This window comes from Necator americanus, chromosome V (genome assembly GCF_031761385.1).
Source record: "Necator americanus strain Aroian chromosome V, whole genome shotgun sequence".
In the NCBI taxonomy this organism is placed as follows: domain Eukaryota; kingdom Metazoa; phylum Nematoda; class Chromadorea; order Rhabditida; family Ancylostomatidae; genus Necator; species Necator americanus.
In genome coordinates, this window is record NC_087375.1 from 8,968,181 (window position 1) to 8,983,274 (window position 15,094).

The window sequence follows — 15,094 nt, forward strand, 5'->3', positions numbered from 1 at the left end:
GTACAGAAGGGATGAATGGTTTAGTTGTCAGTAGAGCGATATTGAACCATCGATCGATCGCGCAGTCACAGCAAAACCTCCTATCCACTACGACACACCCACCCCAAAAAATGTTACATTTCCAAATAACTATTGCATGTTTAAGCGTTAATTTACATCTCGTTTATTATTAAATGACAAACAATGACTTTCCAAGAGGTGTATTTCTTTTTTTACATCATAAAGTATTTCCCCCCCCCCTACGTATTAGAAAGTAGAAAATTTGGTTGAAACGAGGAAATCCAGAAAGATCTCGACGTCTCTCCTAGGTTCGGGAGCATCTTTTTATGACCGTAATGACGTTTCATGAGCTTAAACGCTGTCTCTTAGGATCGGACCTAGCGGGGAGGCGAAAGAAATTTCTAGAAAATTCCCAGTTTAGTTTAATTACAAGTTAGTTAGAAGTCCCATCTTCCAATTAGCTGTATCCTTCTTGCTTAGCTGAACTTTCACGCTCGGAGGTTTTTTTTTTACAGAACTAGTCGCTTTTAGTAAAGGCTTGAACTTGAACTCAGTTATTTTTTGAATTTTTTCATTTTTTTTAAATAGTGGTTTTGACTCCGTAAATTTCGACTTTTTGAATTTTTCTCTTTTAACGCTGCACAATTTTTCGTTCGGAAATCCGAAATCTTTAATACTATCTCAGAATAATTTTTGAGAATATCGCATTTTCTTAAGTGCTGTGAACAGAACATATCTTGCATCTGCTGTTTTGTTTTTCAAAAATTCCAGCGTTTCATCCTATTAGTCCTAATTCTAACGATTTCAATTCACCTCATATTTCTAATTTTGCATGATTTTCTTCTCGATTCATCCACAACTGCTCTCAGTTTTCTAACAGGACTTCCTCGTTTTTTTTTTACTGCGAACAGAATTCAGAAAATCATACTTAACGCAAAACGCACATTCACAGATAGTACACGTTTCGTGGATGCGCAGACAGTGTGAGATCGTTGGTTTCACGTTCTATGTGGAACGTACAAAAACGTGCTTATTAGCCAATAAAACCATTTCATTGCCTCATTATACGATTGACATTTTCGGGGGAAAATTTCATTAGCAGAAAATCTCGATGTTCGTTGAACCGCTGCGAAAATGATGAAGCAAAAAAGTGTTCTACAGAAGCCATTGTCGGGGAATTCACGTAGTTTATGGAAGGGATAGGCTTTCCACGTTGAAGACATTAAAAACTGTGCAATTGAGGCTATATTTTCTGTCCCTTCGTCTATTCCTCCAAAAAATCGTCAGAAAGCAGCAACTCACAACTTCTATGAAAATTTTTAAACTGGAAATTTAATGATGATAGTTTTTTTTTCTCTAAGAAATAGAATTCTGCGAACTTTTCCACACATTTCCGCTAAAAATTGTAATAAAAAACGAAGAACTACCAGTCTCACAAAAGTTGATTAATTGAAATTAATTATATTTTGTGAGTCAGGTAGTTCCGCTTTTTTTCTAAACAAACATCAAAAGTTCAAATGAAGCGGTCTAAAAACAATGAAAGGAGAATAAAACAAAAGTGAAGTTATTTTTCTTTCTTTTTTTTGGAAATGGGTGGGATCGATTATTTTCTGCTCCCGCAATTTTTCTTTTATGTTTTTTTTTTCTCCCATTGGTCGCCTGTTGTGTAGTTTCTCATCTCTCCGAGATTTATTTGTTGGTTACCAACTTCTCCAGAAGGACATGGACCTGAAAATAAGTTCATAGAGTCTCAGCAACATAATTCTATATAATTTTAAGCTGTTAATTTGTGCTAATTTCTTATCTTAACCACCATCAGGTTGCCCATAGTAATTGATATTTAAAGATATTGATCTGGAAAACCCGGAGGCGGGAAATGGGGGAAACAAGCCCTTAAGCGTTGTTAGACTCTAAAATTCTGAAATTTGAAGTTAGAAGAAAAATATTTCTATTCCCATATGTTCGACAGCTTGCAGCAAAATTGTTCACTTACATTAATTTTCGATCTGGAAATTTTCTTTGACGTTTCCATGGGAAAAATAGGATTTTCCTAAATTATTCCTTCCTATCTCTATGGTGACGTAGCGTTTGTTGCAGTATAATTAAACCAGGATACAGAGTTTTCCGCATATTTCGCTTTTTCTTTTCATTTCAATCTCATCTCGCCATCACGTTCTCGTAAATCGTGCAAGTGACAGGAAAAAAGTATGAAACGAAAAATGTAGATGGAAAAGTGAAAGAAAACGCTTGTGGATTAATTCAACTTTCGCACTGTTAGCTCCTATGGATGTTTTTGTGCTGTGTTACTTAGTAAACATTTTTAAAATAGTGATTATTCGAGTTACTTGTTACTCTCCCCTCTTTGGACATGACAGTTTTTGATTAGTTTTGGTTAAGCAATTTTCAACCATAAGGTCAAGGTCAGTTGGGCGGGCGTAGCGCAGTCGGTAAGAGGTTCCGCCTCCTGCACGATCTAGGTTCGAATCCGCCCTAGTGCTCGCCAAGCCTTCATCCCTCCGGGATCGATAAATTAGTACCAGACTTGAGTGGGAGGATAAAAACACTGATTTGACCTATCGGCTAGCCCCCGGAAGTCATTGTACAGGCCAGTTACACGTTCCTAAACCTCAAACGATTGTGAATTGAAGTGAACGTGGGGGCGCATCCCAGTTGGAATGATTACCTCCAGAAACTTTATTCTTTATTCTTTATCCTTTAAGGTCATTACTTATTTGTTGAAGATAGTTCGCTACACTACGAAAAACAGAATTCTCCTAGTAGTGTCTCTATCCTTGTTCGTCTTTAAAAATTCTAATACCTTCTTGTTACGCTTTCTCCGCTATTTGAAAGCAACTAGAAAAAGTTTTGGTTTCTAGAAAATTTGATCTTCTCTTTCAACATTGTGTTTTGCTCTCAAAAAACTTACGGGATTTTTCACTTCCAGAGTCATAGAAGCATTGAGATTCATGATTGATTCCCTCCTTGATTTCAAGGACCAGCTAGTGGTTAATTTGCCTCTCTAGGACTTCACAATTTATTAAACTATCCGATTTCATATCTTCTCCCATTTCTCGTGTGAGATTCAGGAGGAACATTTGTTTTGTTGACGATTGTTTTTTTTTTGTTTTCTATTGCTAGGTACACCATAGAAGTTTTTTTAAATCTCTACAGCAACCTTTTCCTAAGAAAAATAGTTAAAACATCCACGGATCCGCGTTTTTCTCTTCATTTTCCTTGGTTTCTTTCCGTATGAGAACTGTCTGGAGCGTTTATGAAAGAACTGGGAATTTCTATGTTATTTTTTCAGAAGTGAATATCTCCGGGTGTGGCAAAGTTTCCGAATTCCTCAACACCTGGAGACGCTGGGTGAAGTCAGTTGAATTTTCACACCTCCTGCTAGTTACCATTAGTTTCTAGTTTAAGGTTTAGTGCTGGAATTTATCTATCCAGTAAAAGAGAGATTAAATATTTCCAGGCAGAGTACCATCGAAATATCTCCTTAATTCATTCAACAGTAAATTCTCTTCTGCCAAGAATCCAAGAATTTGGTAATTTTCAGATTATTTTTTTAAAGTCATCTTCAGTGTCTACATATGTTCGGGAATCTGTGAAATTTAAAATATTTCCTCTTCGTTCTCTCAATCTTTTTTGTCGATTTTTCACAAAACTCTTTCCTTGTATATATAACAATTGTTGAAATCGACCCCCAAAAATCTCATTCAGTATCCCTTGGGGAGTTCCCCGTAAAACTTCCAGATGTCTATGTTTTTTTTTCGCGGAAACAATTCAAAACATGCTGCTTTTGTCATGTCTGCTTTCTTTTGGCGTTCATAAAGGAAGAGGAAGACAAATATGATATTCGCAGGAGAGGTCTCACAACAACAAAATAGGCGTCCACCCCAATTTTTAAAACTAAGCTAAGGCCGTCATTTTAGTTCTGGAAACAAGAAAAAAACAACGCAAACAATAGCAAACACTTTTTTTAGACGGAACAATTGGCGTACAACGTGCGATTACGGCCGTTGTGCCAGCGATTTCTATGGATGAAAGTTGTATTTTATGGTAATGATGAAAACAATTGAAAGCGTAAGGTTTCGCATCAGTTCTACGTCTTTTTTTTAATTCTCAAACAATGACTGCTTTCAATACCGTATTCTTAGCGCACTTGCTTGCTTGCACCTGAAAGAGGTGAATGAATCTAACTCTCGGGATTCAAAAAGAGCTATAAAACTTCCTTTGGTCAATTCATACAGGTCCAGATGTTTATTTTGCTCGTTTACTTATCGTATTGTCCGGAAACTCGTCACATAAGCGCCTATAAATTGCTTGCTTTATAAAAAGTTCCATGAGTTGATTCGGATTAAAAAATCCAATTAGAATCGTTCTTCTTAGAGTTTTTCGATTTCGATTAGAACTGAAAAAGTTGGGAGCAATTAATGGGAAAATCTCCCTTCATCCACTTTTGCATCGCAACAGCTGTTTTCAGTTCTCTATTCCGGAATTAAGACCATTCAAATTTATGATCTACGCATTTCAATAAAAATATTTATGATGTTTTTTTTTCCGTTTCTCAAGAATTGCGTTTAACTGCTTCTTATGGGATAACCAAAAGTGTCCAGTCTCAAAGAACAACTCTTCTGGTTTCTGCAAGGTGGTATGGTTTATTTATCTTTTATGGAAATACACTCATGGATACAACAAGAAACTCTGAGTACGACCCCTTAGAACAAAAAAATAAATTTCTGAGAATAATTTTCCACTTTCTTTGCAATAGCTTCCAGTTTCAAGGGAAGGCGAGTTGGGAGCCTAATATCGAAGTAATTTTTTTAAAAAATTCCTTTGAATCTTCGACTCCCAGAATCGGGTTGCGTGTCGAGGATTCTTCAAAATTTCCGTGAGATTTAAATAGATTTCTGACAATTGCTTGATGCTGTGTCTATAAGAGCTTAGAAGAGATATTAAATAGCTTTTTGAATGATTTTTGCGCATTTCGATTCGTTTTTTCGCTTTCTTTATGGGATGAAAGACATCACCTTCGAAAGTTTTTGTAAACAGAAGAAAATTAAAATTGCTGAGATTTTCAAGAACTGTTAAATGTTTACTTTTAATTATTTAAATTTCTATATATGATTATATTTAGGAATTTATACATTAATAAATTGAGATTCTTTCTTGATCAATTGTTAATATAATCAATTGTTCCTAATAAAAAAAAGTTTAAAAAGACCGTTAAAAACGTAAAAATACGTAAACACGTCCTTTTTTGAAAATGATGCTGTTTCCATAGCTATTCTGGTTACTATCAGTTACTGGAAAGATTTCTTTGATCAATATATTCTTTTTTCATACAACTGCAATAAAAATCTGTGTAGAATGATAAACAATAAAAATAAAACATAAAAGGAAAACATATACTATTCTTTCATCTACTCTACTATAAACAATGCATTTAATACTTCGAGTGATCACAACGATGTTAAGTACAACGAACCATGAAAGGACCTAAGGAATTCGCCATAGAACTACCATGTTGTTTCTAATTGCAGGAAAACTTCTGGATGTGAAAATTATTGGAAATATGAATTTCCATCCCCTATTATTTTACTCCTCAGAGTTCCACCCACTCATTTTTTTTTCGCCGCAAACTCGCATCGACTCAAAAAATCCATTATACGCCAATGCTCGTGGAGTGTTCCCCCGACCTTGATGGCCGAAAACTCTTAACTCATCCTATGGGAATAATGGATGGCGATGGATTTCCTCGACCAATTCAACGTCGTTCAAAGCGCCCAAAACATATGCGCTTACACATGAATTCTCGTTTTTCATCAATGTCATGCCCATTCTCCTTCCGAAGGTTTTAAATCGCTAGGACATCAATTATTTGAAGTGCAAAAGTTGTCAAGTGACAGTTGTCCGGCTCAAAATGGGATTTAAGGCATGACGACGACGCAGACAACTACACGCTTCAAATACAGTATGCTGCATGGATTGATGATTGATGGATTCTGCTGGTTTCTCAGATAATGATGCATTTTCCAACACGGGTACTGTAATTGGGAATCCCTTTTGAACGACATATAGGTCAGTTCGTGTTCTACTTCTAAGGCATTCTTCGAGTGAGTTGGAAGGAGACGAGCTGAGGCAGAAGTGATGGGATCCCAAGTGTTTTAGATTTTCCCATAATAGTGCAAATTTTTTTCACAGCAGTCAAAAACTGGGAGAAGGAGAGGAGTCACACAACTTTTAAATTCCACCCCCTTTCCCTCTGCTTCTTAATCCTATCCCTCCTGGATCGCTGATAATTTTTATTAGAGGTGAGTCACTTTTATTAGATTCCCTCACCTTCATCCGAGTGAATATTACGGATTATAATGGCACGATTATTGGTCTATAAAGTGGCAGCGATCTACTCCTAGTAATAACCACTATGGTTTACTGCTTTTCTTCTTGAGGACAACAATAACGTGAAAATCCAACGAATGAATGACTACTGAGAAAAAACGTATACTTTTGAATGGCAATCATGCACAAGAATAGAAAGACACGAGTTATTGTATACTAACTCGTTTACCCTCGCTATTGAATATATCCCACCTTTTTTCGAGATATATGGAACCTTTTTTGAGAAAGAAAAAAGGTTAGTTGTAGAAGAGGAGGAAAAGAAAAATAGGAATAAATGATGGAAATAAATACACGTGCACGTTCTACTATCACGTGGATTTATGCATGTGAGAAAAGAAGTTTAGAAAAAGTTCATCTTTTTTTCTTGGATAAGAATACCACTACTCGTTTTTTTCTGTGAATGTTACATGCCCAGAAATCGGATTCTTTATATTTCTGAGAGAAACATAAAAAATATAGAAAAATTAAAAAAAGAATAATTGAATAATAAGGATAAAACAAACAAATAATAAAATAAAGTATAAATATAGGTTTAAAAACAAAAATATTCAATTAGTTCCTGTTCTTTGACTAAATTCATTACTGTAACAACGTAGTTTTCCAGAAATTTCCCTTCGAGCATTTAGATCGGGAGCTGGGTTTCTGCTAAGTTGAATTTTGAAATTTAAGAACTTCCTTATGCAGATCCACTAATAGGTACCCACTTTCTACTGTTCATGGAGAAGTTCATGTCTCGAATTTTCATGGATGCTGCTCATTTTTCATAGATGGTCAGGATCAGAGATGAGGCTCGAAGGCTCGAAGATTTCCGCGATTTTGCGTGACACTTTCGTTCGTTTTTGACTCCTGGTGAAAGTAGCCGAATATGTGCATAGTAAATATATTTGCTCAGCTTTTTTCACGCTATTTTCACGTTCTGTAGTGTTTGTTTTCTGCTCGCCATTACCTAATGGATTTTTAGACAGTGGTTCTTTCTTTTTTATGACGTCCGACGATCCTGATTATGTAGTTCTTTTTTTTTTTCGAAAATTGAACTTATCTAGGGAGTGACGCATTCATGATTGCAAGTTTTTTTTTTAAATTTTGATGACAACGTAGAATTTCTTAGATTTTACTTGAGATTACTATTCCTTTTCAGAGCGTAGAAAATTTTTGATTGGGAAAAATTGGGAGACTCCCGAACTGTGATAGGCAGAAGGGCAGAGCATCAATTTTTTGGCAGCTAGTAGTACAGCATCACTAGAAGCGCTGGAATCTCTTCTGGAATTTTAAAAAGCCTTTGGTAGACATTTTGTTACTATTATATTATACCATCGCTTTATCTTTGCTACTTTTTATTTTTCCATTGCTACAAATCCTGCAAGCATCCGTTTCCTGAGTGGAAAATTACTTGTAGTAACGGAAATATAGAATGAGCATTAGTAAACTATGTAGAACTATGTAGCTTACAGAATTTACTTTACGTATATGTACTCGGGGGTAATTTTCCACTAAGGAAGCGAATATTTGTAGCATTTATACAAAATACAACGTGCACCTAAACTACATATGTAGGGAGCGGATAAAACTGTAGCTGCCATTTAATTCCCATTCTGGATAAAGCGGCAGGTACGACGCAGTCGATAAGTGGTTCTGCTGCGACTGTACGATCGATGGTTCCAAATGGTCCTAGTGCCAACCAGGTCTATCACTCGATTATCACCGTTTCATCCGGGCTCGATAAATTGGTATCGAATGGTCAGGAGAACAAACCCCCTTCCTCTCACCCCCATGTCATTGTGTCGACCATCTCGCATTCATAAAACCTCAACGATTCCGAACACTGCACTCAAACGCGTATCCTAAACGGATTGACAGGCCAAAGACATGAAGGCAGCTTTTTACGAAAACTTCAGATAAAATTTGATACCATTTCCATTTCTATTCCCTGAGGGATTATCCATAATCACATTTACAGCCATTCAACCAACCAATTCGTAGGAAACGCAATGAAATTATGATCGCTTGCGATGTGGACGAATACGAAGCTGTTTGATTACTGCTCGTTTTAGCACTTTTCCTTCCTTGTCCTACAAGCAAAATTTGAAGGAGCTCTACATATTTCTCTATTTCTCAGGCTTAGAAATGAAAATCCTCATACTTCAGCCGCGACAGATCACCTTACTTTCAGAATCGGATCTGGAAAAAAATTGAATTCAAATTTTTCAGCATCTCTGCAGAGGGAAACTAGTGTATCTGTTCATTTCTTGATTTTATTTGTAGATAATCCATGTCTATGCGCAAATAATGAGCAGTTAGACTTTTAAATGATCATCAGAAAGTAAGCACTTTAATAATAAGTAGTAAGTAATTTAGTACTAAGTAGAAGAATAAGTAAGAATATGTGTAAGAATATGTCATAAGGCCATACAGGCGTCTGTACTTATGTTTACATGAGTGACCACCGCGCACTTTCGACTGAAAGAGGTTAGAGGGTAGAGGAAATAGATTGTTAATTTCATTTTCGTAGTTCTTAGCGACTAATGCCAATTTATCGCACAAATGACCAAAAAAGAACGTTCATCGAACTTCTACGTGGTCGTATTTTGTGTCTCTTCTCTTTAGTTTCTGATTGCTCCAATTACCAACTGGAAAATGTCCTCTAATTGAGAATTCCTCGAAAAATCAACCAATTTGACTCCTACTTTTTCGAGTTAGTCAGCATCGCTGTCTAGGCCTCTGGGAAATTTTCCCGTATCTAACAAGGATTATTTTTAGGTTCACTTATCCAAGTGTTGAATAGGACTCGTTCGAATCTCCGACGCATTGATCCGGCCTGCTATCCGTCATTAAACCCCGAATCTGTGAATTTGGTTGGTGACATCATGGAAAGTATTTTTAAGCAATGGTAGAAGTAGAAGAATAAAAACTAAGCAGTCACTATCTGCCTGCCGTGTCACTCTTAGAAAAATCACAAAAATCCTTCCCTGTTCAAGTCCAATATGAAAGAGCGATCTACCTCAAAAGGAAAATTCCTTGAAATACAGCTAAGAAGTTTTGAAGTGCACATTATAAACTTAGAAATTTCACCTGCATGGTAAGCAATTATGGACGACAGCAACGAGTAATTACGTCACATCAGCAATTACCGTAATCTAATCGTCGCAGAAATCCAAATACTGTGCCGAAGAGTTTGATTTTTGTGCTCCGGAGCCCGGATTTTTTCTAGTAACCGAACAAATAGTTATTGAAATTATTTGTTCCTTTTTCACAATATATCCAGCGTATTTTCTGCCTAAAGGAGTTCTCACCAGCAAATCTTTCAATTATCCTTCCGAATCGACTGATTAAGTGCTTTTGACTTTAATTTTAATAACTGGTAATGGTGATAATTTTTTGCTCTTCACTCGATCTTCTACTATTCATGATGATCTTGTAATTTATTTATTCATGTATTTATTTATTTGTTTGTTTATTTAATTTATGTACTTATTTATGCATTAATTTGTTACTGTAGTGAATGGTCTGCCAAAAGTATGTAGGGAGGACAAAATGTTAAAAAAAATACGGTAAATTCTGAGTGAGAATACAAAGAAAATACTATTACTACTACTACTACAATACAAGTTAAAAGTTACTACTGCTAAAATACAAGTTACAATTTGCTAGTGATTTTTAAATTTTATAATTTGTACTTGATGAACCGTTTTTTACTTTTGTATGTTTTCGAACTTTTTCTTATATTAGGTATATGAAAAGTTTTCCAACTTCTATTTTTCTAATCCTCTTTCGAAAATCCGATTTCCTAAGTTCGCATTTTTCGTGATACCTCGTGGCAGAATTTTCCAACCGTTTACCTACCGCTTGAAACTAAGACCGTAGATCTTCTAATCTGCTTCCTCCTTCACTTCATGAATAAGTTAGAGAGAATGATCCTCGATTTCCTATGTTTTTTACATTCTCACCTGAATGTTGTTTTCCTCTACCCGGGTTCTCACACGGATGTCATGGCCACGCCTACCGCAAATCTCTCTCGTAAACAAACATTTGTAGGCACTTGATAGGTTTAATTTCCCACTAGATTCTTACATAGTTTTTTTTTAAATAGCGGAACAATAATCAAAAAAAATTCGTCAGTGTTTTTTTTTCAAATAAAATCTCACTCGCTGCTCCTATTTGTCCGTCGAATTCGTCGAGCGGTCTGTTTATAACAGTTTTTTCTCTTATGTTCACGTTCTAGCATATTTAATCCCTTTATTTTTCGTACAGCGTTCATTCTTCTGGCAAACATTTCATTTTTCTCATGTGTGGAAATGGGAACACGATACTGCAAACTTGCTAGATGCACGCCGAAAAAAACCAAAAAGCTATTCAATTTTCGCTTTTGTGGATCCCTTGGGGTTGTTCCTGACGTCATTTGCCTTCTCTTACAGAATTTCACTGATTGCTATGGTAGAAAAGTGAATGCCATTTCGGTTTCTGTTCAATTCCAATTTTCCAAAAGATAAATTCACGTTTCATCTAAAACCCAATTTTTCTTTTTGTCATCATATCGTCAATTTTCAAATTAACTGATTCAAAGGTGTTAACCTGAATTAACATTAAACAACACCGGCACTAACTTCTGTCCCAAAATCCGTCAAATCCGTCAAGAATCAGTGGCAAGCTGTCGGAATCCTTCGCATGTATGTAGTATGCATGGAGTATATGTAAAAGTATCGAGTTTCTTAAATGCAATCTTAGAATTTAAATCTCATCTGAGTCCTTAATATTGTCCTCAACCTACGCACTCACCTCTAGAAAATATTCCCTGTTTGAAACGGTCAGATGCTTATGATCTACGCTTAACTTCTATTTATAGTGCAACAATATAAAAACCTATCATTAGTCTCTTTCCGCCGCCCCTAATTAGCCTATATTTCTGATTAATTGGAGGTTTTCCTTCTTGTTTCACGTCTGTAACCTAATAGTCAATTGCAGTGTTAATCGCTGATTCGTAAAGCAGGGAGAAATCATTGACTAATTTTTCTTGAGTGAACTAAGGAACATTTTTGATAAAATTTTACAATCTTAGAGTAACATTAGTCGAGGGGTGACACAGTGAATTACCTGAATTAATCGGCGGGAGATACTATAGCCTAACCCGGCTTATCCGCATCTTCACCGAGGTGAGTCGCTCTTGGACATATTTGAGTCGATCTTGTTCTCCGCTAGAGCTTATCGGAATCTGTTCATCCGTCATTGGTCATATGCTGCGAAACTTTCGTCTCTCCTGAACTCCCTGTCGAATTTCTTAAGGTCACCTTCACCACTTCCGTCCAGATTTTTCTTTTACGTCCGGGTGGACCCCTCCAGTTTGGGTCCGGGAGCATCCTCAACGCTACGTTGACAAGATCCAGGATCCGATGGTCTTCTTATGGTGTGGCCAATTAAGCGAAGACGGTTTCCCGCGATTACTTTAGAGGATGCGGCAAAGATGTTGATGTTGTGCTCGCGTAATCCACCTGCGCACCATCTCCACTTCCAAGTGAGGTTCTTCGTTGTGATACACCATTGGCCAAAAGTAGCCAAGCATCTTTCCAAACAGCTTCCGGCACTGCTCAAGTCTCCGACCCGTACGTCATGATAGGGCAAAATGAGGATAGGTAGACACGCAGCTTCACTTTGTCGGCGATAGAGGTCACCTACAGGGACTTCGCTAAGGACCTTAGCGCATCTTTGCTTAATATCACTCTGACACCTGCCATCATTTTTCATACAAATAACAGAACTTGTCTATAAGTTCAATTTGTTGCCCGTTCAGCCTGATCCCTCCTGACGGTCTCGCAGAGACTCACATCTGCATATATTTATGAAGCTGGGGCAGTAAACCAGCAGCTAATTTCGGTACAATGTCGACATGTTTGAACTTCGCGGTGATTGAAGTGAATATCACTATCTCGACGGTGTCGACCAAGAGAGGTGCAAAAAGTGCTAAAACGACTTCGGGTGAACGCTGTTCAACTGTTCTTCGCATGATATCATTGACGGCAAAGGTGAACTAGGAAGATTGTGCGACAACCCCTTGTCGTACTCCAGCTTCCATTTCGAACGATGAAGTACGTTCAGCTAGTGTTCGAACAGCAGCAATACTTCTTTTATTCATGTCCTCGAGTAACTTTCTCGGAACACCATCAGCGCGAAGCATATTGAAGAAAGTCGAAAGCTGCTTTGAATTCTGCGAAGGCTAGCTGTACAGGCTTCGAGTGCCGCTGCCACATTTCAGTCATTCTTCTAACAATGAACACTTGGTTAATCGTAGATTGATCGGGACGGAATCCACTTGTTCGTCACGGGTGGTTTCTTTGCGATGTTCGACAAGCAAATCCAGAATGGCCCGTTTTAAGAACTTGTACATTACACACAGCAAAGATATTCCTCGTTAGTTCTTAGGTTCGGATAACTTTGTGTGAACGGGAATTATGACAGCGTGTCTCCACGACTCCGGCTCCGGTAACCTTCCGTCAATTTTACTATTCAACGAATCATATTCGTCATCTCACTGATGCCAGAAGAGGGAAGAGAACATCATCCAACATTTTTGCGCTAATTGCATCGTCTCTGCCAGACTTTCCATTCTTTATTTTTTTTTGGGTACTGAGCAGAATCTCTCGAAGACTCCTCGCTGACCAAGGTATACGTTGTTTGTTGGAAATGCTCGAGTTCAGGGACTGATGGCGCTTGTCGGACCGGCAAGATGTGGAAACATTCCTGTTGACAGTTTTGATGACAGGTAAACATCTCTTTATTTTGCTGCTCTACTGTCTTAATAGAGCAAAGCCTTTTTTTCGGGTTCGTGTCCTCTAACGCTTTTTCAAACTCCATCGCTCTTGATATCCATTCACTATCGCGATCACGTTTTAGCTGAGGAAGCACCTCCTCTCCTTGCTCAGACCGCCATTGCTGCTGGCAACACATACTGACTTGTATGTGGATCTAGTCTCAGATTCAAAGGCGAAATTCCTTTGGGAGCGTCTTCTTTATAGCCGGAAGAGGGAGAAAACTGGGAGCGTCTTCGGTGTTGCATCCCGAATGCAGCTGGTGAGAGAGTCAAGAACGTGAAGAACTTGGCGGTGATCGGAATTGAATGCGACGTACCACACAGCTCTAGATTTTTGAATATTCAACAATCTGATTCTTAGTCAAGACGACAGAGCTGTAGTTTACGAGTTGTCATTTTTCAGTGGCGCCGCTCTTTTGGCGTTAAAGGTGTTGTTTATTGCCCACGTAGGCTGATGGTGTCGATGATTCTCCTCAAACGTAAATGCAGTGATAAGACTAGTCTGCTCACAAAGGTTTACCGGAAGACTACCATTGTCCTATGTTTGCTTCGCGGGACATTGTCATTTTTCAAGGGCATCGGACTGTTGTTTCAAGTGCCATCTTCGTATTTACATCGATGCTGACAATGACTACTTGCTGGCACTTTCTTTTAGACATCGGCTCATTGACTCTATCGTATAAGGTTTGTCATGGAAGGTGCCTTGTAGTTATCCTCACCATTTAGGGTTTAGGTGCGTGGGCACTTAAGATGCAGAGTATACGACCTCCACGATTGCGCAGACATACATCTAGACGACGTTGAACCAAATTACTCCACCAGGTGGTTGAAATCGTTCCTCCATAGCTACCGAGTAACCATCTACTTTTTTCTCATCAGCGTCACCGCAATATGGTGTTATTTTCGATGTTGAGGACGGGGCGACTTCCGATGCGCGTTTCTTGCAATGAAGCAAACGGCGCATCCATATATCGCAGCAGTCTAGAAAGAGAGCGGTTTGTTGGAGCTCATTCGATAGCGATGAGCTTTACGAAACAGATGTTTGTAGCCAAAGATTCCATGTTCTCTGTGGCATTTGACCCATGAGAGTCATGGACGCTGCCAATGTGCTGGACAACAGCACCAGTGGTTCGCCAACATCGCGGATTTACGGCTATCAAGGTGTGGTGCTCCTCGGTCTGCTTCTCTGACGTTGTCTTTGAGTAATCTCTTTGCTAAGTCTTATCTTGTGGGATGACGAGGCGCTTGAGACGGTACACGTATCTTTGATTTTTCAGGCTCTGGAGAAGGCGACGACGTCGAAACGACGGCTAGAATAAATATACAATATTGGTTTTCCTCAGAAAGAATGGTACACGAAATACACGGAACACATTACCGTTCTGCTCTTACGCCAATTCTCAGTAATCATTTTACAATTCGAAAAGTCTGGGATTATACTTCCCGACTTTCAGAGATTATTCATTTTTTACCGCCTGACATAGGCTGACATCTATGTACTTGGATTACGATAGACGGAATTGGTGTAGGTAACAGGTTAATATAAAAATCATCGTTGTTATCTGAAAAAGTGAATTGTAGAAAAATAATTAAACGGAAATTGAAACTGAAAAAAATCAAAATGCTCCGAGAAAAAGTTTACCTCCCATCCAATACTTCTTCAATTACACCTTATAGCTCAGGTTTAGGGATATCAATCGAAACAGGACATCTATTTAATGTATATATTTATGTTACACCATTAAAGATCCTTTTTTCCCTTCTTCTCCTCCTTCTCGTCTTCCTCCGCCTTCTCTTTTTTCTCCTTCTTCTTCTTCTATTTCCTTCATTCTCTCGCCTTTTCCTCATGTCTTCTTTCTCCCTTTCCCCCTTTCTCGTCACAGTAAATGG

General features: G+C 38.0%; 2 protein-coding genes across 2 annotated transcripts; both read right to left on the reverse strand.

The window, feature by feature from the left end:
- Positions 1 to 11,715: 11,715 nt before the first annotated feature.
- Positions 11,716 to 12,571, reverse strand: RB195_013331 (uncharacterized protein; the record flags this gene model as incomplete). Its single annotated transcript, XM_064203094.1, has 2 exons — positions 11,716 to 12,159; positions 12,446 to 12,571. The coding sequence occupies 2 exons, from the start codon at positions 12,569 to 12,571 to the stop codon at positions 11,716 to 11,718; spliced, it is 570 nt and encodes a 189-aa protein (XP_064058975.1).
- A 398-nt stretch (positions 12,572 to 12,969) lies between these two features.
- On the reverse strand, positions 12,970 to 13,341 carry RB195_013332 (uncharacterized protein; the record flags this gene model as incomplete). The annotated part of the gene is made up of 1 exon (XM_064203095.1): positions 12,970 to 13,341. The coding sequence occupies one exon, from the start codon at positions 13,339 to 13,341 to the stop codon at positions 12,970 to 12,972; it is 372 nt and encodes a 123-aa protein (XP_064058976.1).
- Positions 13,342 to 15,094: the final 1,753 nt, after the last annotated feature.